At 53.5% G+C, this 23,383-nt stretch overlaps 8 protein-coding genes across 8 annotated transcripts; 4 read left to right on the top strand and 4 right to left on the bottom strand.

The window, feature by feature from the left end:
* Positions 1-25: 25 nt before the first annotated feature.
* Positions 26-1,833, bottom strand: MRS44_010844 (uncharacterized protein; the record flags this gene model as incomplete). Its single annotated transcript, XM_065619481.1, has 6 exons — positions 26-91; positions 142-261; positions 309-967; positions 1,023-1,439; positions 1,490-1,633; positions 1,692-1,833. 6 exons carry the CDS (start codon positions 1,831-1,833, stop codon positions 26-28), a joined length of 1,548 nt encoding a protein of 515 aa, XP_065475553.1.
* Positions 1,834-2,396: 563 nt separating this feature from the next.
* Positions 2,397-4,546, top strand: MRS44_010843 (uncharacterized protein; the record flags this gene model as incomplete). Its single annotated transcript, XM_065619480.1, has 9 exons — positions 2,397-2,600; positions 2,658-2,757; positions 2,810-2,920; positions 2,982-3,059; positions 3,114-3,704; positions 3,758-3,892; positions 3,940-4,149; positions 4,205-4,331; positions 4,504-4,546. 9 exons carry the CDS (start codon positions 2,397-2,399, stop codon positions 4,544-4,546), a joined length of 1,599 nt encoding a protein of 532 aa, XP_065475552.1.
* A 1,013-nt stretch (positions 4,547-5,559) lies between these two features.
* On the top strand, positions 5,560-7,991 carry MRS44_010842 (uncharacterized protein; the record flags this gene model as incomplete). The annotated part of the gene is made up of 4 exons (XM_065619479.1): positions 5,560-5,889; positions 5,938-6,170; positions 6,220-7,132; positions 7,188-7,991. The coding sequence occupies 4 exons, from the start codon at positions 5,560-5,562 to the stop codon at positions 7,989-7,991; spliced, it is 2,280 nt and encodes a 759-aa protein (XP_065475551.1).
* A 304-nt stretch (positions 7,992-8,295) lies between these two features.
* On the bottom strand, positions 8,296-10,367 carry MRS44_010841 (uncharacterized protein; the record flags this gene model as incomplete). The annotated part of the gene is made up of 2 exons (XM_065619478.1): positions 8,296-10,291; positions 10,351-10,367. 2 exons carry the CDS (start codon positions 10,365-10,367, stop codon positions 8,296-8,298), a joined length of 2,013 nt encoding a protein of 670 aa, XP_065475550.1.
* A 375-nt stretch (positions 10,368-10,742) lies between these two features.
* Positions 10,743-12,823, top strand: MRS44_010840 (uncharacterized protein; the record flags this gene model as incomplete). Its single annotated transcript, XM_065619477.1, has 3 exons — positions 10,743-11,192; positions 11,295-11,556; positions 11,805-12,823. The coding sequence occupies 3 exons, from the start codon at positions 10,743-10,745 to the stop codon at positions 12,821-12,823; spliced, it is 1,731 nt and encodes a 576-aa protein (XP_065475549.1).
* Positions 12,824-12,881: 58 nt separating this feature from the next.
* MRS44_010839 (uncharacterized protein) lies at positions 12,882-14,958 on the bottom strand (the record flags this gene model as incomplete). The annotated part of the gene is made up of 5 exons (XM_065619476.1): positions 12,882-12,930; positions 12,979-13,124; positions 13,294-14,187; positions 14,244-14,388; positions 14,444-14,958. The coding sequence occupies 5 exons, from the start codon at positions 14,956-14,958 to the stop codon at positions 12,882-12,884; spliced, it is 1,749 nt and encodes a 582-aa protein (XP_065475548.1).
* Positions 14,959-17,181: 2,223 nt separating this feature from the next.
* Positions 17,182-18,902, top strand: MRS44_010838 (uncharacterized protein; the record flags this gene model as incomplete). Its single annotated transcript, XM_065619475.1, has 4 exons — positions 17,182-17,197; positions 17,306-17,904; positions 17,974-18,583; positions 18,646-18,902. The coding sequence occupies 4 exons, from the start codon at positions 17,182-17,184 to the stop codon at positions 18,900-18,902; spliced, it is 1,482 nt and encodes a 493-aa protein (XP_065475547.1).
* Positions 18,903-18,951: 49 nt separating this feature from the next.
* MRS44_010837 (uncharacterized protein) lies at positions 18,952-23,032 on the bottom strand (the record flags this gene model as incomplete). Its single annotated transcript, XM_065619474.1, has 5 exons — positions 18,952-20,806; positions 21,351-21,589; positions 21,674-22,486; positions 22,652-22,790; positions 22,848-23,032. The coding sequence occupies 5 exons, from the start codon at positions 23,030-23,032 to the stop codon at positions 18,952-18,954; spliced, it is 3,231 nt and encodes a 1,076-aa protein (XP_065475546.1).
* Between the last annotated feature and the right edge of the window lie 351 nt (positions 23,033-23,383).

Below are 23,383 nucleotides of genomic sequence, written 5' to 3'. Positions count from 1 at the left end.
GGCTTAAACTTGGGTTTCATCTAGTCTAAACTCCCCATGATGTTCTAATAACTTGGACAAACCTTGAAATTCCCTCCTGAACTTGCTCCTTCTAGCATGTTGTCAGTACGGAATATTACACAATCAAGTGGATGAACTCACGCTCGCCATCGCATAAGAGAAGCGGAAATTGCACAATTCGGGAGTAGCTCTTCTGGCCTTGGTAGACATCTTGTCCTCGCCCTGCCAAGGATGGTAATACGAGCCAGGCACCAGCAGGACCTAAAGAAGTCAGCGTACGGGAATCATCTAGGGCCATTATTACATACCAGTGCATCCGTCAACTTGGCCCAAAGTTCATCCGCAAAGCTCCGCTCCGGGTCAGAGATGGTTGCATCAGCCTGTAGTTCCTTGAACCGGGGGTTCTGAGAGAGGTAAAAGTCGCCCCAGATGAACATGCCTCCTGTGGGAGGAACGAAGCTGAAGATGGGTACCGGGCTGGTTCCGTTCTTGGGGGCTAGAGACGCGACAATGCCGTTGGCGTTGGGAACAGCACTTCTGGCACCGGGAATGAGGTCGAAGTGCTGGGCAAAGGCATCAATCATCCAGTCCCGACGGGCTTGGTACTGGAGACGAAGGTTCTGCAGCCACCCAAGGTAGCCGTCCATAGTCCACGTCTGGAGCAGGGAGAGGACGATGGCCTGAGACGGGCCCGAGGGGTCCTGAGTCTCAATCTCGGTGGCGCGCAGTAGGCGTTCAGTAAAGAGAGGGTTGGCCACGAAGAAGCCCAGTCTGAGACCCGGGGCCAGAGATTTGCTAAACGAGTCAAGCCGGATTACTCGGCCCTGGTAATCGTAGCGCAGGAAGGAAGGCTGCAGTGAGGCGACGAAGTCTTGGTTGGATACCTCATGGCTCTCTGATGGAGCTCCAATCTCATAGGTGGGGAATTGGAGGAAGTAATACGGGTCGTCCTCAACAATGATGACATCTGGAATTGTGTGAGTGTATGCAAACGCATCGGTCCCAAGTCCAGCAGTGCTCACCATACTTGACGGCCAGGTCATAGATCTTTTGTCGCCTCTCCGTGGCCATGGTCACACCAGAGGGGTTGGAACCGACGCTCACCAGATAGAGCACATGGGGCCTACGCTTCCCCGGATGGGTCTCGTCCCACATGGCCAATGTAGCTTCAAGGTCATCGTCCCTGATGCCTTGTCCGTCCATCGCCACTGGGGCGGCGAGGTACCCTTCCGGGATCCAAAGAGCCTGGGCGGAGGGATAAGTAAAGGCCTCGCATAGAATATGCTCCCCCTTTTCACATAGAAGGTCCACGACTTTGCTCCAGGCGTTTGTGTTTCCAGGGTGGAGGAGGACCTCGGCATCTCTGTATGCTGGACGGTAGATCTTGTTGGTAAATTCTAAGCACCAGTCTCGGAGATCATCGTTTCCCTTGCAGTTGCCTAGATGCATGTTAGCCACGCCCAAACCCCGGGAACATGACCGCGCTGACCGTATTGGAGAAACTTGGCTAGGGGAGCCTCGGCTCCAGGATCGTCGGATATCTCAAACTTGACCAGATCCTCGGGCTTCCCCGAGGGGCTGCTCGCCGTGACTGACAATCGATGGATCGGGAACAAGGATGGGTGTGGCAGGCCTGGTGAATTGATACTTGTGAGCTGCCATTACAGCACTGTAGACAGCGGCGCTCATACCTCCAGACAAACTTATCATATCCTTGTACGCCATGAAACGGAGGATGTCCTTGAGGGGACTCGGGTGTCTAGCCTTGGACCGCGCATTGATGTGGTGGGACAAGTCGATGGTGCCTGGTGCACCGTTGGCGAGATTGGCCATTTTGCAGTATCCACGCTTGCCAGGTGATGAAAATCAGAGGATGGTGATAGGTGAAGAGTGCAGCTTGACTTTGCCCCTTAACTACACCCCAAGGTCTTTTATTGACAAGCAAGCAGCCACGCAGGCCAGCTGAGAACCTTGCAACCCCCGGAGGTCCGCTGTGACCAATTTGGATTACACCGTCGATTGCTGCCATGGAACCCGGCTATTGGGAGTTCGCATGGTCTGGCGAGTTAGCCCGGCGGAGGCGGATGAGATCCGCCGTGGCGACCGTGACCACTAACCTCGGCATCCCTAACCTGCGGGCCAGATCCGCCCGGCGCCAGTCATCACCACAGTCTCATGCACCCCGCGTTACTCGGTGGAGGATGTGGAGGTGCGGGGGTGGCCTGGGGAAAGTCCAGATCATCTTGGCGTTCTGGCCCTCCGGGGTATCGTGAGGGGCTTCGTAGGAGAGAGAGGCTCTACTTAAAGATCTAGTGGAGTCAAGCTCCGTCTTCTTGTCTCTCGGACAGTTGCACTCAGTCGCTTCTTCCCAGTCAAAACTCGACATCCAGATCACCATGGCCGCCGAAAAAGTCGCCAGTACCACCAATGTTGAGGCGGACTCGGAGAAGTGCAACAAAGCCAGGCCGTCTGTCGAGGAAGGCAAGGCTGATACAGTTGCTGAGGATATCGTCAACGCCGCCGAGCATCATGAGTACACCGACGACCAGTTCCGCAAGCTACTGTGGAAGATTGACAAAGTGTTGCTGCCTGTCATGTGGGTATGTACACGCCCCTCGAAGCTTCGTGGGGAAGCAAACATCTGAATCCCCTCATAGATTGCCTCGGGCATCCAGTTCGCCGACAAGGTCATCATCTCTACGCAGGCTACCTTTGGCATGCCGGCCGACACGGGCTTGGTTGGCCAGCAATATTCGTGTAAGTTGCACCAAGAACATGATGCTCGAGACTCGCTGCTCACAACACCCAGGGCTGACCACCATCTTCTACATTGCCTTTCTCGTTTCTCAGGCGCCGGCAAATTTCTTTTTGCAAAGAGTCTCCCTCGGCCCTACCGTGGCCATTTGCATGTTCATCTGGGGTAGGTGGTCGCCATCGCTTCTGTGCCAGAACAGTACCTAACCAACACTCGCGCGTCAAAGGTATCCTGGTCTTGTGTGTGGCCTTTGCCCACAACTTTACTCACCTTATGGTTCTCCGGTTTCTTCAAGGCGTGGCAGGTAAGAGAGAGCGGAATGCTTGAATCTGAATGGCCAAACGCTAACGCACACGAGAATGCACAACCTACCCTGCGCTCCTCATCATCACGGCTTCGTTCTACACAAAGCGTGAACACGCCATGCGATCCGTCATTTGGGGTTCTTCCAACGCTGGCATGGATATTCTCACCAGCCTCATAAACTACGGCATTGGAACCGAGGCCCAGAAGCACCCCGGCGGCTTGGCCCCCTGGAGGGGCATCTCCCTTTTCCTAGGCTCGCTGACCATCGTCTTCTCGTTTGCCACCTATTACGTCTTCGGCACACCTCGGGAGGCTCGGTGGCTCAACACCCAGGAGAAGCGCATGGTGGCCGCCCGCATTGTGGCTTGCCAGACGGGCACAGACGCCCAGAAGCGACCCGAGTGGAAATGGGACCAGGTCAGAACTGCCTTCAAGGACCCCCAGACCTACTTCTTGTTCTTCCTGGTCATTGTGAACTCTATCCCCAACGGTGGCACGACCTCATTCGGCAACCTCGTCTACGTCTCGTTCGGTTTCTCGGCTCTGGACACCATTGTCAAGGGGAAGATCCCACAGCAGATGCTCTCCATCACCTTCTTCATCATTGTGGGCTACGTTACCCTCAAGAAGCCGAATACCCGCTGTAAGTCCGAGGCACGCGCGCCCCCTGTGGTTATGGTGACTGACTTGGCCTAGTCTATTTCATGATGGCCGCCGTTGTCCCTTCATTCGTCGGCATGTTGGCTCTGGCCCTGCTGCCCAATCGCGGCCACTTGTGGACCAGATGGGGCATGTTCTTGATCACCATCTTTGGCAATGTTGCCGGACCTCGTGGGTATTGCCCTTTCAGCTGGGAATGCGCAGTGCTAATAGTGTAGTTATCTGGACCTTGGTACCTTCCAACATTGCCGGCCGTACCAAGAAGTCAGTGACCAGCACCGTACTCTTCATCGCCTACTGTGTTGGCAACTCGGTTGGCGCCCAGGTGTTTCGTGCGAAGGATGCTCCTTTGTACATCCCCGCCATCGTGGTGTGCTCCACTATGTATGGCCTCGAGTTCGTCATCATGATCTGTTGGAGGATGTATTGTAAGCTGCAAACGTTTCTTATACCTAGCCAATGCCAATGCTAACATGAACATAGACGTCTTGCAAAACAGACGCAGAGATAAAGCTGTTGAGGAGATGGGCATGACCAAGGAAGAGGCTGAACGCCAGGGTCGTCTCAACGCTGAGTCCGACATGACGGATTATGAGAACATCCACTTCAGGTATAGTATGTGAGACCAGGAGTGTCTGTTCTCTGGCTGTAGCCTGGGTAGTACTGCTTAATTCTTCATCATACGGGATTAAACGTCGTTGGCTTGCGTTTTACACCGAGACGCTGGCCGGATCGCAACCGTGTATACTCTGTGAATCCTAGATAGCTTGACGAATATACAGGGCTGTGATGCATAGTTGGAAGCCTGTCGCACTCTACGGCTAAAATTCCCCCGACCCGAGACATGAGGGCTGGTGATATCATCAGAGCGCGGTCAGGGGAATGTAGCGTGAATCTACCAAGGGCAAAACCTAGAGCTCTCCTGCATTATTTACGAACAAGTCAAGAGCTTCAGTGAACCGTTGAACGCGGCAAAATTAGGTTGATCAGCTGCAAAACAGGCTGAAAATCGAACGAGGCCATCAGATTGCGTCTAACTAGAAGCCTGTGAAACGCGTCGACACAGTCGCCTCTCAACTCACCTTACCCATTCCAGCCTTTTCTCGCTGCCTGCCATGCCAACATAGGCTGTCGAGGAGAAGGATCAAGACCATGGTGAACTGCTTCACGGGCAGCCTGAACGCTACGCAATAACTAACATCAGGCATGTTGTTTATGAGATCGGCAGACTAACCATCCCATGCCCCAGTTTTATCCCGTTAACAGCTAGTAGGCGGCTTAGAAGGTCTTATTGATAAGACCTTATGATTGCACTACTTGATCTAAAGGCCGAAGTGAGGTGATGATGATGTATCTCTCCTATTGACGTCCTTGATTGGTCTATGGCCACTTGGGGTACCTGCTTGGAGGTCGTTGGGGCACTCATGGGATAGGGCCAACTCTCGCAATCCTTCAGATAGAAGGCCAAGTGCTTATTTGCTCCTCGACTCCTCATGACCCATCAGTCCCTGCCACACAGTCAATCATATGCCGTTACTGCTATCTAGTCGCCTCTCGTGCCAGGTCTTGGGGAGGTTTTTGCCCCCGCTGGCGGAGGCGCTCATTTGGTCCCCCACTCCGCCGCAGGCCTACTGCAGGCCAACTGCAAGAGTCGGCGCGGAGCTCATCCGCCCGTGCGGAGTTGCCTTCTGCAGGTTGTAGGGAAGTGGACGCAGAAATGGTCGTCTTGCTTGTCTTTCCAATATAAAACTGCTTAAGACGGCTCCCATTATTTGGCTCATTATTCACACACTCCCAAAGTCTTGTACCGACTGGATTTTCCTAGTGAAACCTGCACCATGGAAGACCTCGGCAAGGTTTTTAGAAACTGCAGAAAGGAGGGTAGAGTACGCAGTTTCCTACATCGAGTGCTATCGAGCGAAAAGCAGCTGACCTCATCTCGTAACACAGCCCGTCTTCGTGGCCTATGTCACTGCTGGGTATCCTACTATCGATGCATCTGTCGACATCCTGCTGGGGATGCAAGCGGGCGGTGCTGGTATTATACTACCTACCTCTTCATCAGCCATGGAATCGCGCCATTGACTCTACTGGCAGATATCATCGAACTCGGCATTCCGTTTACTGACCCGATTGCTGATGGGCCCACGATCCAGAAGGCCAATACTGTTTGTATCCTCACTCCTTGCCTGGCCAAGCTGACAGAGATGTTGTAGGAATCCCTGGCAAATGGTGTTACCATTGGCGTCGTGCTGCAGTTGGTCAGTGAAGCGCGCAAGAAGGGCTTGACCACCCCCGTATTGCTGATGGGCTACTACAACCCCTTCCTGAGCTATGGTGAGGAACGCCTGCTCACGGATTCCAAAGAGTCGTCGGTCAACGGCTTCATCGTCGTTGATCTGCCTCTGGAGGAGACGGCTAGCTTTCGGAATTTGTGCGCTCAGCGAGGGTATGGACAGGCGGCCCCAAGCTCATGTGTCAGCTGACTTGTGTTGCAGGCTCTCCTATGTTCCGCTCATTGCCCCTGCTACGTCCGACCACCGGATGAGGCTTCTTTGCAAGCTAGCCGATTCATTCATCTATGTTGTTTCTCGCATGGGCGTCACGGGCGCCACAGGTACTTTGAACGCCGACCTGCCCAAGCTGCTCGCCCGGGTCAAGCAGTACTCAGGTGGAGTTCCGGTAGCAGTGGGATTCGGTGTCAGCAACCGCGACCACTTCCTGAGCGTTGCCAAGGTCGCTGATGGGGTTGTCATTGGGAGCAAGATCATAGAGGTCTTGGCCCAGACACCGGCCAGCGAGCAGGCCACCAAGGTACGCGAGTTCTGCGCCCAGGTCAGCGGTCGGAATGGCATGCTCAATGGCCGTGGCAAACGTGAGATCAGTGCAGCGGAAACCATTCACGACGCCCATGAGCTTGGCAACAGTGATGTTCATGTCGATTCCATCACCCACCAGCCAGCAGAATCCGGCCTGGGTGACCAGGTTGAGGTCTCGAATAGTTCCGTAACTCTGCTCCCAGCACGGTTTGGAGAATTCGGTGGCCAGTACGTGCCCGAAGCTCTGGTCGACTGCCTGAACGAGCTCGAGGCTGGATTCAACAAGTGCAAAGACGATGCTGACTTTTGGAACAAGTATCGGTCATACTATCCTTATCTAGGTCGACCCGGCCATCTCCATCTTGCAAAGCGCCTAACAGAGCACGCCGGTGGTGCCAACCTCTATCTCAAGCGAGAAGACCTTAACCATACCGGCAGCCATAAGATAAATAATGCGTTAGGCCAGGTTTTACTAGCCAGGCGGCTCGGCAAGACCAAGATCATTGCAGATACGGGCGCTGGCCAACATGGTGTGGCCACTGCCACCATCTGCGCCTTATTTGGGATGCCATGCACAATCTATATGGGCGCCGTGAGTGATCTATTCCCTCCGGTAATAAGTCTATAGCTGCTAACTGCTATATCAGGAGGATGTTAGGCGCCAAGCCCTAAATGTCTTTAGGATCAAGCTTCTTGGTGCTCGGGTGGTTGCTGTTGAGGCCGGCACCAAGACGTTGCGAGACGCGGTCAATGAAGCGATGAGGGCTTGGGTTACCAACTTGGACACGACTCACTTCGTTATCGGCTCTGCCATCGGCCCTCATCCTTTCCCACTGCTGGTTCGGACCTTTCAATCGGTCATTGGCAATGAGACTAAGCAGAAGATAATTGAGGAGACGGGCAGGCTCCCGGATGCTGTCGTGGCATGTGTCGGGGGCGGCAGCAACGCCGCCGGTATGTTCTACCCGTTCTCGACAGAGCCAGGGGTCAAGCTGCTTGGTGTCGAGGCCGCCGGCGATGGCTTGGACACAACACGCCATAGCGCCACGCTGACCAGTGGCTCAAAGGGAGTCCTGCATGGTGTACGGACCTATGTGTTGCAGAATGAGCACGGCCAAATCTTGGACACGCACTCGATATCAGCCGGGCTAGACTACCCTGGTGTTGGCCCCGAGCTGAGCTCCTGGAAGGATAGCCAGCAAGCCAAGTTCATGGCGGTCACCAACGCCGAAGCCCTGATTGGCTTTCGCCTCATGAGTCAGTTAGAAGGCATCATTCCCGCTTTGGAGTCGTCTCATGCTATTTACGGAGCTGTCGAGTTGGCCAAGACCATGACCAAGGATCAGAACATCGTCATTTGCTTAAGCGGTCGGGGCGATAAGGATGTACAGAGCGTGGCCGACGCGCTGCCAAAGCTAGGACCTCAGATTGACTGGGACCTGCGATTTTAGCTGGGGAAGGAAAAGGCATAGTTACTAGGTACTCATGGACGTTGAGGAAGAGAGAAAGGAGCTCAAGTCGGAGGCGGACATTGCGTTGTGGACGTTGTACGACTCATGTATGGCCTACAACGAAATAGGCGTGCAGCTTTCGAGGACTTGTATTGCTAGAAGGGACATTTCCGGTAGCTAGTGTCGTACCTAAGGGGAACAAGACCTAAAACACCACACCATAAACCAGGCCGGCCTCTTCGAGGCTGTTGCCAGCAGCCTGGTTTAGGTACCACCCCTCCTTCACCGAGACATACATACACATTCAAACATCAACTAGCTCGCAGGCCTCAGTCAAGAAATCCTCAAAGTTGTTAAAAGAGTCCACCGTGAGGACAAGGTCCATGAAATCCCAGCTTTCTGTTGCCCCGCCGTAATGACTCGGCGATCCCGGCATGATATCCAGGCCCTGGATGCCGTCACTGACGCCTTGAATGGCAGGGCTCGTCGGCGCCAGATGGGACACGCTGGGTCCGCCGAGCCCGGCGCGGAACCGGTCAATAAGAAAATCGGCTTTGGCGACCAGATTCCGTGTGACACCGGCGGCATTGCGCGCTACAGCGACGTTGTTGGCGCCAAAGCGCTCAAAGGCCTCGATGGCCTTGTCTACGGCACGTCGAGCCGCAGGTGTGGGCGCGTTGATGGGGTATGCAAAGAGAAAACCCAACAAGGTCACTGTTGCGTCCCACTGCCAGTGGAAGGCGTCGTGCCAGCCGTTGAGGATGTCAGTCTCGGTGAGAACCTGGTGCATGATGTGCGTGTGCGCAATGGCGTGGTTGATGCAGGCGGTTGCATGGGCCTCGGTGATAGGGATAGAGCACCGCGTTTGGAAGGTGATGAAGGGCCTGTAGAGGCCCATGACGAGACCATGGTACATGAGTTCGAGGCACAAACGTTGGCGCTGAAGCCACAAGGGCGCCGAGGTCTCGATATCGAGCGATGAGCGATCGAGGGAGAATGGCGTTCCGTCTCCCCTTCGTCTCGTCTTCAACTCTGAAGGAACGTTGCCAAGCCACGACCGTATATCTTCCATCATGGACGTCAAGAACTTGGCGCAGACCTCTAGGGACGCCGGGTCCTCGTACGGCACGCGGATGCCTCTGTCGACCAGAACGTCCGAGAACCTGTCATACAACGATTCGTAAACCTGACGAACCGATGCAACAAGGCTCTGGCAGTGGACTAGGTACGTGATCCATGTAAGGTCGGTACCATACGTCCCCAGGGTGAAGCCAGGCTGCGTCGCAGTCTCATAGTCATCGACAAGCATCGGGCACGTCACTTCATCCGTGCGGAATGAGAAAGGCCGCCCAAGCTTGATGCAGATCTTGGTGTCCACAGTCGAAAGCACCCACCATGTTCTCTTGCGCATCTCTCGCTCCCTGGGCGGCATTCCTGATGGAGGCTCCAAATGAAGGCCCAGAGACTGGGCGGACCGGACTGCTAACGACATGGAAGCGTAGGCCATATTCTGAAACGAGGCAAAGTACAGATATACCGCAGTAAAGGCGTGGCACTGCACTGTCGTAATAGAAGGGCTCTCGAGATCACCGCTCACGCTTAGGAGCTCTTGGCATCTGTGATAAAACCACCGTCCCGCGATGGTCGAGTCGGCGGGGCTGACGGCCGTCTCGGACCTAGGAGAGGTTCCTGGCATCAGAGCACAGCCGTACTGCATGCATAGAGCGAGCATGATATCGACGAGAGCCGACGGCTTGCGGTTGGGTGTTGACGCTTCCCAGAGCGACAGGTAATGGGCTTGAAACTCGCCTTCATCCACGATGGGTAAAGTGCAGAAATAGAACTGCCAGAACAGGCTGAGAAAGTACTCTTCCTGGGCACGCGGCAAGGACATGTTGCCACTCGCCAGGGCCGAGACGGCGTTCAGTGATGGCTTCTCGGTCGCGGGTTCAAACGGGCTCTCTGGATGTGAAAAGGTCTTGCTGGCCGAGTGCGGCTGAAGCTCCTCATGCTGCTGCGGTTGCTCCAGCGCGCTGCCGAGAAAGGAGCTTATCCTGCTGAGGAAGTAGAAGGTGGATGACGGGCCGTAGTAGGAAGTCTGCTGTGACCGTGCGCCCCTAGAGTAAACGCCCTGCCATAGCTTCCTGATCTGGCCGCGTTTTGCCAATCCTTCAGGCGGCGATTCGGTCGAAGCCGGAGCCGGAGCCGGGGCCGAGGCCGGCGGGGTGGGCGGTCCCCCGCCTGTAGACTCGACTCTGGCCTCCAGGTCCTTGATGCGGAGCCTCAGCCGTTCTATCTCCCTGTACCAAAGTCAGATCTTGCCCGAGCCTTATTGCAGGCATCTTGATGAACAACATACTCCAAGGCTTGGGGCATGTTCCGCACGTCACCGCGGTTACTGCATTGTCCGCCTCGCTTCTGGCAATTGCGGCAGGGGATGGAGCGATCGCATCTCACCCTATGCACGCGGCACCAGTCACATGCTCTCGAGACCTGTGTGCGTCTCGGGGGAAGCTGCCTCCCCATCTGTTGGTCCGAGGCCGTGGGCGTCCAGGTACTGGCCGAAAATGTGCAGAACATGCCGGGTTTCCTGAAGTGCCGGAAAGGGGGTCCTTGGCTGATCTCAGAAAACAACGAATGCATTGAAGGATGGCGATGAGAAAGGAAAGGTAAAAGCATCAGCCCTGCCAAACCAGGAGCTGGCCACTTGGAGCTAAGAGTCCGGAACTCCGGCACCTGATGCGGCTAGACATGCGATACTCCCGCCTCTCCTATTGGGCGTGTGATATGCGGTGCCTGAGTCGCCATCCTCGTGACTATGACTGGGGACGCGAATCTTCCCCTCCATTGTCGTCCCAAACAGCTTTCCCACCCGCAACACCTTGGGTACATCCGTTGCGTGGACCGACAGAAACACGCTCGAGACAGCTGGTCGGCCAGAGAGGCACAGCACCCGATCCGCATGTAATGAAACCACCCTCTAAGGAAGCAGACGCACCCAGATCCATTGGCGCTGCGCAACTGAGAAGAGGCACACACCAAGGCTTGGTGCAGTCCCGGCATATGGATCTCGACGACTTCGTCCTCTCTAGAAACGCTGCCATTTCATCAAGCCTGGCGCAATCTGAACCATCACCCCCGCATCCAATACCGTATCCACCAAAGGCTAGTGCTGAAGAGCGACGCGTGCCTGTGATGTTGGTATAACACCGTCATCAGCCTATACCCTCCTGGCTTTGCGCATTTCTTCATGGAACTATATACTCTGGCGTGTTTCGGGTCTATAGCTAACTAGCGGATTAGAGCCAAAACTCAAAGCGCCCTGCCGACGGCCCTGGCACCTCTGTTCCCAATGAATCAGGTATTGAGTCTAGTCCCCTCGAATACCCAGTCGATGCTCCCACCTCAAGCAACGTCGCCCAGGTATCTTCTCACCCAGCAGGGCGCCCTATCCCGGACGCTTTGCACATGGAAAATGACGCCGTCATCAATTCCGTTGGCCCTTGTGAGCAAGGCTTGTTTACTTATCCCCCAACGCCGCCAACGGTTCTTGGTGGGCTATCATGTGAGTTGAATGCTCAACCTAATGTTCCTCGTCACGTCGGCGAACTTGCCCTATCCCCAGGATTGTTCGTTTTTCAGCTCTCTTCACATTTCATCCTGAGTCTGAGGACGGGAGCATGTTGTTCATGGCATAGAGATCGCTCGAGGTCACCCGAGGTCATGCTCAGATGCGCCACCAGCATTCTTTGGATAATCGTTTTGGAATCGCCCTCGGTCCTCTTATGAGTCAACGACTAATAGGCCATCTAGATGAAAACGCCATATTATCTTCTACTCTAGCACAACCCTACTTTTCAGCGGATCCTATTACAACCTTTCCGCCAGGCGATCCGACACGCTATCTGGGAGTCGACACACTTTGGGAAGACATATTGAACTTTAATGCCTGTCCAGACGCTCAAGAACGCAATACAAACTTGTCGCCCTATCATTTTTTAGGGTGGTCCCAGGGCCTTTCATCCGATATAGGCGAACCAGCGATGGGCGTCGTTGATGCTTCGAACCTCAACGCCGGCATCGCGGGACTTGCCAGTCCATCCGAATGGCTATCTCAGTCGAACCCAATCTCCCTACCACCAGAAACGACGGACAGCCCTTCTAATTCCTCTTCAACGGCGCCCGGGCGATCCTCTTCTTCGCCTCGCCCCCGGGTTTGCTATACGGCCAACACGCAAGGGGTTGCTGGGGAGCCAGTTGGTAAGGCTCCCACGACTTGTACCAATTGCCTCACGAGAGCGTCGCCACTGTGGCGTCGGAATCCCCAGGGACAGCCTCTCTGCAACGCATGTGGTCTCTTTCTGACGCTCCACGGCGATGTTGAGCCGCATGGGTCGAGATCAGGGGGCAACAGGAAGTGCACGCGGTGCTCCAAGCCCGGCTACAAACGAGGCGTCAGACGCAGCGCGAACCGCCGCTCTGGTGTCGACCGGCCCGCTGGTGCAACAAACACCGGATCCAAGAAAGACACAGACAACCCCTCGTTCTACGTCGGTGGTGCCTCATCGCACAACTGTTCAGCACGACCAATGTCCAGATCCGACAGCCCCGGCCAGCTCAACATTCATCCACCGGCAGACCGCGTGGATGGCGCAACGGAAGACGAGAGTCCGGGAAGCGGCGGTACTGCTTCCGTTGATAACACCAATCCCGAGCATCCGAGCTGCTCTACGGAGCCAGCTGGGTCCGGAGGTTCCCGAAATGGGCCTGAAGGGATGCCAGGTTCCATAACGAGACCTCAGGGGTTGGAGTGGCTTACGATGACACTGTAATATATGGTATTCCCTCGCTTTTCACTTCTTAATCTTTAATTCGATATCACAAATCAGTCTACAAGTCGGGAGACTTGTCTGCCACCTGTTTTGCTCTATTAAGGAAGCTAAGTAGTCCAAGTAAAGTTCTAACATTGACTCAAGTCCAATCTCACCCTCGCTTTCCTCCATAGAGATTGATTGTCACGTACGTGTCACAAGGCTCGGATTCCATACCATCTTGCCAGAGGACGCCCTCAGTACACCCACCAATAAGCATAGCCAAAGACGGAGATAGGGGGGCTCCGGGGTTCAATGATCCCTATAGAACGAAAGAACACCTCCGTCCGAGACGACGACCTCTAGAACTTCCGTGGCAGGAAACACGAGCATGTCGTCTGCAACACGCCCGCCACGACAACCAACACCCACTGATACCTCACCGCCTGAACAATCACCTCAATGCACTCCTGCCTCAGCTCAGGACCTACCTGCTGCAACACGGCGCTCTTGGCTCCTGCGATGGCTGTCTGTATCTCAGCATCCGTGAATCCCATCCCATCCAGGACAGACTTGATACCGCTGAATGCCGTGCTCTGGAAGATCGAACTTGCAATCGCTAGCCCCAGCAGCTGGCTTTGCCCCTGGCTGATGTTCAGGAACTGGATCGCCTCAGGCTCCCGCCCTAGTTTGGCCAGCCGGGTCGCGATGGCGTAGCCCGCTTGGCAGACAGTCAAACCGACCGCAATCAACACGGAGAATCCATACACACACGCGGAAGTGGTCGTGACGTCAACAGTGAGCATAGCTGCGCCGCCCGCAATGAGGAAAATCCCGCTCAGCAGGTACCAAACTTGCTGGTACCCTACACGTGGCATTGCGTAGCCAGCCGTCAGGATAGCCGCGACGTAGACGCTTATAAAGGGTAGCAAGCGTATCGCAGCCTCAACACCCGTGTCGCCGTGGACAAAGAGGTAGTACAGCGGGATATAGTAGACAGAAACAAAGAGAGCCGCGCCGCCGCATGCCATGCAGATGTACAGCAACACAAGACGGACATCTCTTAGGAGGTCGCAAGGAAATAGGCGGTTAAGTTGTGTGGTGAACAAGGCGTAGTGTTGACTGGCTGCGAAGGCAACGAGAAAAACGCCAGAGAGGACGATCAGGGCGATTGTGCGGGCATCCGACCATTCCCATATGACGCCGCCAAAGGCAAAGGCCAGGACAAAGCAGACATACATTGCTGCGCTCAGCACTATACCGAGCCAATCGAGGGAGGACATCTTCTGGGTGAATGTGCGGCCCACCTGGCGCGGGAACGAGGGTAGTACTAGGAGATATATCGGGGACATGGCTCCGAAGATGACAAGGTTGAGGTAGAATGCCTGCAGCGAGGCGTGTTTAGCAGCCGAGAGAAAAGAATACCAGTAGCATCACTTACCCATCTCCAGGTTGCTGCACTATCAGCCAGCAAGCCGCCGACAATTGGACCCAGGATACAGCCTCCACCGTAGACGAAGCCGATGAAACCCATATAAAACGAAGCTTGTCGCGGATTACAGGTCGATGAGACGAGGTTCAGCGTTCTGTATTCTGGTTAGCCAACCTGATGCTTGACTCTCGTAGTCGTAGATATTTTACCCAAGATACATGCCCGCGCCGCCAACGCCAGCCCACACTCGTCCCACGATCATGGCATTCATGGTGGGTGCGGCTCCACAGAGCGCACTTCCGGCTGAGAACATGGTCAAGCAGGCAATATAAAGCCACTTGGTATCAAAGATGCCATAAGCTTTGCCAAGAGGCAAAATAGCAACAGTAGAGCCAAGATTAAACCCCACACCAAGCCAGCCAAGTTGCATCACATTGTCAAACGTGTCAGACACAGCGCCCTGGATATCGGCTGCTATGGTGGTGTCGAGGCCGTACAGCAGGTTGGCTGAGAAGATGGCAACGCAGATTAGGAACCAACGAAGGCCCACGATGGTTCTCAGCTTCGGTTCGCTTGATGCGAGAGACTCGGGATCAGTGTCGGGAGCTGCTTCATCGAGTGGCTTCTCGTTCGAGCCAGGGGCGATTTCTAATTTCGTCTCTAACTCTGATTGTATGCCAGTCGTCGAATGCGAGTGTGAGGTTTCATGATTCTGAATAGTCATGCTGAAATAAAGACTTGGCCGATTGATGTTTTTAGTATAGCTCCACGATTGATGAGGTGAGGGCAGCGTGCCAATGTATGAGACGATGTTGGTGTTTTATTAGTTTTAAATAGTTTGTCTGCGTAGAATCCCTCCACCCATTCCTTCATAATCTCCGGATCTCCTTTTGGCTACCACGAGAATGATACGAAAGAAGAAGATCGAGAGGGATATTCCCATGCCAGGCTCGGCTTCGTAACCAGTTGGCAACAGGTGGGCTTGCTCTAAACAGACGGAGCGAATAGAGGAGCAAGGAGTTTTACAGGCCTAACCGTATTAGTGGCCGGAGTTCCGGATTCTCACCCCGAAGCTCCAGCCAGGTTCAGAGTCGCGCAAAAGCGATGAACCGGCTGCGGCACCAGCCACGCACCACCCTACCCTGGAGGTCTGCAAGCTCGCGGGTCAAACTCTGAGACACGGGCATGGCGAGAGAATAATTACATCAAGGGTGGAATGGAAATGGATTTGAGAGTAATAAAGTGAGTGCTAATGGTCGGTTCTTGCTCCTTAACTTCGAAGGAGTGGCAATGAGATCACACTCACACTCGACCCGCCCTTTGTTGTAATTCACAGATTATCAAGGATTGTCACAAGTAGCAAAGCCTTTACCGTGTTCATGCTGCAAGATAAAGACAGCTATAACCTGATCCCAATAAATATTTAATGCCTCGGATTCTGGATGTGAGTCCAATCCCATGGCCGTAAAGGCAGGGATATGCTGCGTTGAGAGTATGACGGTTGAAATGCCCATTTTGGATTCGACTGCCTACCCTAGGGTGACTTTGCTCCTTCCGCGCCCAACGTGAAGAAGCTCGCAGGGAGGCCCATCAATGTCGATACCAGAAGTTCCATGCAACTCATTGGCCATGCGGCTGGAATACTGACCGCCCTGGAAGAAGCGGGTAGGATAAATGATGGAAGCGCGGCCGCTTGATGTTTGTGTCAGCCTCTCTTGCACAACATTTACTGTTAGATCTCTTCAACCGCAGATGGTGTTTTGCGCGAGAATGATGCCCAGAACCAACGTTTGGTGAATATCGCTGAACCAACAGCTCATGAAAAGTGCTAGGGTTCTTAGCTGTCTGATAAACCCGTCCTTTGAAGCTCTTCTCTTCTTCGAGAGGAAACTTGGCATGCCCGCTTCGCGGTTAGAAGAGTAATAGCGCTCAAATGTAAAATCGCTAGTGAGCCGCCCCGAGCGCTGGATGCTGTGAATTACGTAGAGAAAATAATTTACTGGCCCTAGTGAGAGCGGCGAAGAAGACCACGGCCACTATAATCAAGACCATAATGACCGCCAGGGAGGGATCTCTTGCCTTTTTGAATGGGTTTGCGGTATTTGCGGTGCTGCTGAATCCGTAGGGCTGTTCAAATGGTCCGAATAAGGCGTCCAAGGCACTTTTGATTCTCTGCCAGTCCAGCAATTGGGATGAAGTAGCTGATGTTGGCGGCCCCGGTCGAATGACTTCCCGAGGGATTCTCGGTTTTTAATCATGTTGCCCTTGGCCAGGCTCGGAGCGTTGGTATGAAAACCACAACATACCTTCGCATCCGTCCCCTATTGCAAAGCACCGGGGCTGGGATGTTGTCCCATCCCCGAGACATTCTATTGGCTCGTCATTAAACAGCATGGCAAGCCTATCGCATTCGAATCAAGACGCCTCACCCCAACCTTGTACACCGATCGTATTGCGCTCAAGGCCCTCAATAGACCTTGCTACTTACATGGACTAGATTTATTGTATTTCATTAAACTGCAAGCAGTCTTTGCTATAATAGTAGGTTATGGCTAAGGATTGCAGAGAAAAGAAGCGAGGTTGCCGGGAGAATTCCTCCATCTACATAGCGCTATTTCTAAAATAGGGTATTTAATACGAACTTGGTATCGGAACTGCCTTATTGACGATCAAGTGGGGCGGGCATATTACAAGAGGATATTCAATACGATCGCAACTCCCTCGTTTACGATTAAGCGGGGCAGAGATAATTTAGCAGCTCAAAGGCTGATTTGAAAGCAAAGCATGGGAACAGGAAGAGCAGAAAGAGAAAGCCCGTAAGCATCGTATGGCGTATAAAACAAACTCTCAGTCCTCGAAGGCAGCACCCCAGGCTGAGATACTTCACTATCGATCCAGGGACCAGTCGCGCTTGTGAGGAATTGCACCTACATTTCATCTACCAAACATGGGGAACACTCGAGGTGAGACTTTACCATCGTTCTCTAGCCTGTTCTTTACACCCCCATTCCCTCTGTCATCGACGTCCGGTTCTTGCAAAGATCTAAACTGATGCACGAGACAATCGCTAGACAAGTTGCCGGCCTTCCTCGCCGAGATCAGGGATGCTGTGATGGAAGATCCCGGACTCCCGAGAAGCAACCCAACAGTCTCTCTCTGGCAGGAGCCTCCTCATCCTACCGTCGCTTCCATCCAGTCTCCGACCTTGCCCCAGCAGACCGATTTCGTTGTCATTGGTTCAGGCATTACGGGGTGTAGTGTAACAAAGACACTACTCGAGCATCCTGGTCTCGGCGAAAATGTCAAGGCCAGCCATGTTACACTCCTTGAAGCACGGACGGTCGTGAGCGGCGCTACGGGGCGAAATGGCGGCCATCTTGTCACTGCTGCTGGTCATACGTACGCATATCTGGCCAGCATGTATGGCGAGGAAAATGCCAAGGAGATTACCCGGTTCAGCATCATGAACATTGACTACATCTTGAAAATGGTTCGTGAAATGGACCCGGAGCTTCAAGAGTACAGTCAGATCAGAGACCTCATTAAGGTCATGGTTGCCCAAGATGCGGCTACGTGGGAGTCTTCGATGAAGTCTGTTCGAGATTTCCAGAAGGCTGTTGAAGAACACAAGTCTTACCACCGGATTATTGAGAAGGGGGATGTCACAGAGGTAAGCTATATTGTTGTTGAGCCATACTGCGGAGAGTCTTGGGGCTAATGTTTGGGGGTGTAAATGTAGCGTTGGAATGTCAAGGACGGCTTTGGAGCCATCGAGCACGCAGCTGGTGCAGTTTGGCCTTATCGTCTGCTGACCGGAATCTATGCCCGCCTGTTGGTGAAATATCCCACACGGCTGTCAATTGAAGCAAACACCCCCGTAACTGACATAAAATACGACCCGATTGTCCAGGAGTACCCGAATCAATACCCATACACCATCATTACCCCTCGAGGCACCATCCGAGCCGGACAGGTCATCCACTGCACGAATGCATTTGCGTCGCATCTTCTCAGTCCCCTCCGAGGCAAGGTTTATCCTTTCCGCGGTACCATGTCTGTTCAGAAGGCTGGCCCGGTGCTCAAGAATAAGGGAAATTTCCGTTCTTGGAGTGGGATGAACCAGGAGTCGCTTGACCCAGAGACACGCATGTACCACTCTGGGTTGTATTATCTTCAGCAAAATGGTCGCACGGGCGACATCTGGGTCGGAACTGAGAACTCGTACCTACGAGACATCCTCAAGAGTGATGATACATATGTCACTTCTGAGTCGTGGGAAGCGTTGTCTAAATTCCTGCCCAACTATTTCTCAGAGGGCTGGAATAAGGCTGAACCGGCGCAGATCAAGGGTATCTGGTCTGGCATTCAGGGCCACACCGCGGACGGGCTTCCCTTGGTTGGAAGGATCCAGAAAAGGTCACCGGAAGACCAGGCAGTACTGGTGAATGGATTGCCGCCGGCTTCAACGGATATGGGATGGATAAGTGCTGGTTAACCGGCGAAGCCTTGGCCAAGATGGTTCTAGGCCAAGAGGTAGACGGGTGGTTCCCAAAGTGCTATCATATTTCCGAAGCACGTGTTGAGCACGCCATGACCATGGCCAACCTCCTCGCCAAGTTCGATTCGATTCCCAAGACAACGCAAGTTCCGGCAAAGGGCAAGTTGTAGAGTGATGGAAATCCAATAGAACTATACTACAAATTCCAAACCCATGCAATTATCCCATCATTGTGCCCAGCTGCTTTTTGTAAGCCAAATCAACCCAGTAGGCGTCACCATCTCCTGCATCAAGGGCATCCCATACGCAATTGATTAGTTGACACATCTGCTGGACTTTGCCGACAGTCAAGATATTGCCATATGCTGACAAGCGGGACAATATAAACTGTCGTGCTCTCGCCACTTCGATTGAGGCATGATCGATAGGCGGAAAGGGAACAGACACGCCATCGGAAAGATGGACGAGATGCTGTGTATACTTGAGCTCGCCCGAGACTGCAGCGAAAATGAAGGGCTGGATGCAGCGTGTTGGTGACTCGAATGGGATCTCTTGCAATATAGAAAGTATATGCATTGCCAGTTTGGTCAGCCAAATGTCCATTTCTTGGCGTGTTGGTTTCTCGTGTGTGGCCTGCGGAAGAAGAATCTCGTATTTGTTCCAAGGTTGGTATCGTTCAGCGAGCAGATCGGGGAAGACACGGTAAATCTGTAGCAATGCCGTGTACTGAAACGCTTGATCCATTTGTTGGAAGTGGTTCAGTGTGGTTGAGGCGTCACACGGGTCCACCATGCAAGAGACATCCATCGGAACATAGGCAAACAGGCTCCGTTCAATGCTGCGTGCCTCGCGAAGCCCATCCTGAAAGGCGTCCATATCGGTTTCTGTCATATACTTGAGAGTCAACAGGCGCTTGCGAGTTCTGAATATCAAACGCCCGGTGTCGGTTACCAACTTGACCAGCTGGTGAGAGATGCCACTGAAAGGATGAGGCATTTGACTCTGTGTCGGCTGCTCAGGGCCGATAGACGGCGGTGGCATGACAGAATCAACGCCCTTGTCGGTGAAAAAGGCAAGAAGCATTGACCAGTGGTCCATGCTTTGTTCGAAGAAAGCCCAGTTTGAACCTTTTTGCAGCTCTGAGGCACAGGAGTTGGTCATGATCTGCGCATCACGGAACTGGTCCTGGGCAAGGTCGTGAGGGTCGACCCAGCTGGCGGTATGACCGAGGAGCATAAGCGATAGAAGCCTCTCTTCTTTGCTAACTACAGCATTGACTCTGCCGTTTAGATAATCCACGGCGTGGGAGCGTTCTCGTTTGGCTACCGCGGCCAGATGCGGAAAGTTCTTGGCCAAGCAGGAGGCAGCCATGCTTTGGATGGTGTGGTATATGATGCCAGAGGACTGCCACATGTTTCCAGTCAAAATCCGCATATCGTTTGAATCGCTGTCCCATGTGCAGTACAGGGTGATTACTTCTCTAAAGAAATGGTCGGAAAGTGCAGACGAGAGATTGATCACCTCCTTTGGTGGGGTTTCCGCAATATGGGATATCCTTCTCACGGCACCGTCAGGCCGATGCGTGGGCTCATCTGCGGGACTGTGGCAAATGCTGGATCGTCGGTGCGAGCTCATGGTGGACTGCGGCGGGCCATCGCGTTGGATTTCGTTTCTCGCTCCGTAGGAATAATCGTCTTCAATGCCGAGTTGACCGGTCGCACTCCAAGACGGCTCTGCGTGCGGGAATTGGGCCAAGTTTACCTCGTCCAGCTGGATAGGCAGTATTAGGGAGCCTTCCAATATTGTAGGCTCCATGATATCACCAATGTTCCACTCATAGTCGATGGGAAAGGGATCTGCAAGCTGGAGTGGACGACTTTCCCAACATTCCTCGCTGGTTGGTCGGAGTTCCACCATGTCTGCGGTCATTTCGGCGGGAGCAGAGATGTTCCCGGCGAGTATTGGATCTGTCGCGGTTTGGACGATAGCAGTCATGTACGACGGTGAGCTCGGTGAGCGCCTAGCACCTATCGGCGAGCCGCACTGGGTCTGAGCCCGAGGTTCTTGGGGCCATCTGATGTTGAGAGCGTACCCAGGACACTGAAAGCCACGATCCACGCATCGCGAACATGCAGGTTTGCCTTCATCACATTTCGTCTGCAGCCAGTGATACTCATTGATTAGGCAACGACTCTTGAGGCAGGGGTGGGTGAGACATCGTGAACATTACCCTCTTAGCCTTGCATCTAAGACACCCATGGCGCGACTTCCGGTGCGCTACTCTTAGACGCATCATATGGGGACCGCGGAAAGTAGTTTGAAGGGATTTGGAATGCGACAGGAGATGTAAGTTGACGAAAAGCTGGGGCGGGAGAAAGGGGGAGCGCTGTATGATAAGAAGAACTGTACCCCGCAACCGGGGACTCTCAGCTGGCTGTACGAAAGATCACATGACTCACGAACATGTGATTACAAGACCTTTTTCCCTTATTTAGACCATGCTAGGGAATGTGTGTGTGTGAATTTATGTGTGAGAAAGAGGCATTGAGATAAAATCTATGAGAATTTCCCGAGGCATGTAACTTGTTCATCGAATAGTAATACTCCATCTAGATTACAAGTTTGCCTTTACAATAGGGGAGGAAACCAGCTCGTTCTTAACTTCAAACGCAACTCTCGTTCCCTCCTCAATGGCACCGTCGATAAAGCCACGCCAGCCCAATGCCCAATCAGCATTAGCAAACAAAACGTTGCCCGCTCTCCTCCTCAGCGCCTCCTGGTATCGGAATGCAAAGTCAGGACGATACATGCACCAGCCACCTTTGGCATACTCGTCACGGCTCCAATCGTGCCAGAGCTAATTCCACCTGTTAGCCCATATCTTGTGTAGTGACGGATGAAGAACAGAGGACCCCTCGTGGGAGTGTAAGAATTTACGTACCACTTTCTCAACTGGCATATCAGGGAACGCCTCGCGTGCCTCAGCATAGAAGGACTTGGCGTCGTCTTCTGTGCTCAACGAGGCATCGTTTCTTCCAAACGCAATCATGTGTCGGCTGCCGTTGCTTTCGGTGCGTCCGTCACCCAGTGTGCTCACCATTCTGGCCTTTGGATAGCGCACGGCAGAAAAGGAACGAGTCTCTGAGGCGCCAATCTTGAAGTGAATCTTGGCTCCGTTGTGAATCTGGCCAATGCGTGCTGCCTCATCTCTAGTCGCGCTCAGGGGAGGGTCGAACTTGACTTTTCGGAGAACGTTGAGGGGTAGTGTCGATATGAGGCGGCGACCACGGAATTGGCGTCCATCCCTCAATGTCACGGTCACGGTATCGTTCTTGTCGGATATCGACTCGACGCGTGCCTTGAAGATGTAAGAGAGGCTCTGCGACTGCACAGCTTCCTTGAAGAATTGCAGCGCGAAATGCGTCTGGCCCTCCTTGATCTTGTATACCTCTGTGAACTCGGACAAACCATACGTCGAGTAGCCACTCAGGGCCCACCATCGGAGCACATCAAAGAAGCCTACATTGTCATAGTCCTCGTTGCCGACGATTCCTTCAATCAAACCCTTAAGAATGCACATCTGGGTTTTGGTGAGTGACTCGCGTACTTGGTTCAGTCTGTCGTTGACGGACAAGGACTCATAAACTCTTGCGTCTGGGTTGCACAGGGAGTCATGGGGGAATGGGATTGCCGTTTTGCCATCTTCACCATCAACATTGCAGTAGATTTTGAAGACGTGATCAGTCAACTTGTCCTGTAGACTTTGTCAGTTGAAGCTCTTAAATTCCGGGAGTGATGTACTTGCAAATGTTTCCTGTGGCAGCTGTTGCTTCTCGCCATTGTCATCCACCAAGACGGAGCATTGTTGGTTGGGCACATCACCAGTGACAACCAAGTCCCGGTGAAGGTTATAGCGGACCATTTCGCGGTAGACGTGAGGCTGTCCCCAGTGAATCCAGGTGCCCCCCATCTCGTAGAGATGGCCATTAACATTTGATGTCCATGTCCTGCCTCCAATGCGATCACGCCCCTCGAGTACCAGAACATGATGGCCTATTCTACGAGATTAGCATGGGTCTGATAGAGAAAGAACTCTGCGATGGGACCTGCCTGACAAGGTGAGGTCGCGGGCAGCTGCCAGACCAGCGAATCCGGCACCAATGACGATAGTATCGAACGTCTTGGATTCTCCCTGAGCCAGGTTGCTCGCTGGTGTGATGACTCCGTTGCATGGCAAGCCATTGGAGACACTACCACCAACCTCATACTCGTGGCCCTCGGCAGTCCTCTTTTGAGACATTGTGATGTATTTTGGTGGACTGCTCTCTGTCTGCTAAAGATGCTCCGGGCAAATGATAAAGTGAGTGGTAGAAGAGTGAGGTCAGAGAGAGATGTGCTAATGGTGGTAAGCGATTCTAAGTGGCCGAGGCTGATCTTTATTAATCCTATCGCACGATATCCCGACCGTGCATTGCCTCCTGTTCTCCAGAACGCAAGGCAACAAACGCTTGAACCATGTCGTGAAGTGTCAGGTAAGTCATGAATGCATCTAGACTCCCGCTCCCAGCCACAGCTGGTCTCATCCGAGTCGCCCGTTCGGGATAAGCGCGATATGGATTGCGATGCTCGTATCCGCCGACCCAAGTGGAGA

The sequence above is a fragment of the Fusarium solani genome, assembly GCF_023522795.1.
Source record: "Fusarium solani strain SB1 chromosome Unknown bctg00000007, whole genome shotgun sequence".
NCBI lineage: Eukaryota > Fungi > Ascomycota > Sordariomycetes > Hypocreales > Nectriaceae > Fusarium > Fusarium solani.
This window is presented reverse-complemented; position numbering and strand designations above follow the sequence as displayed.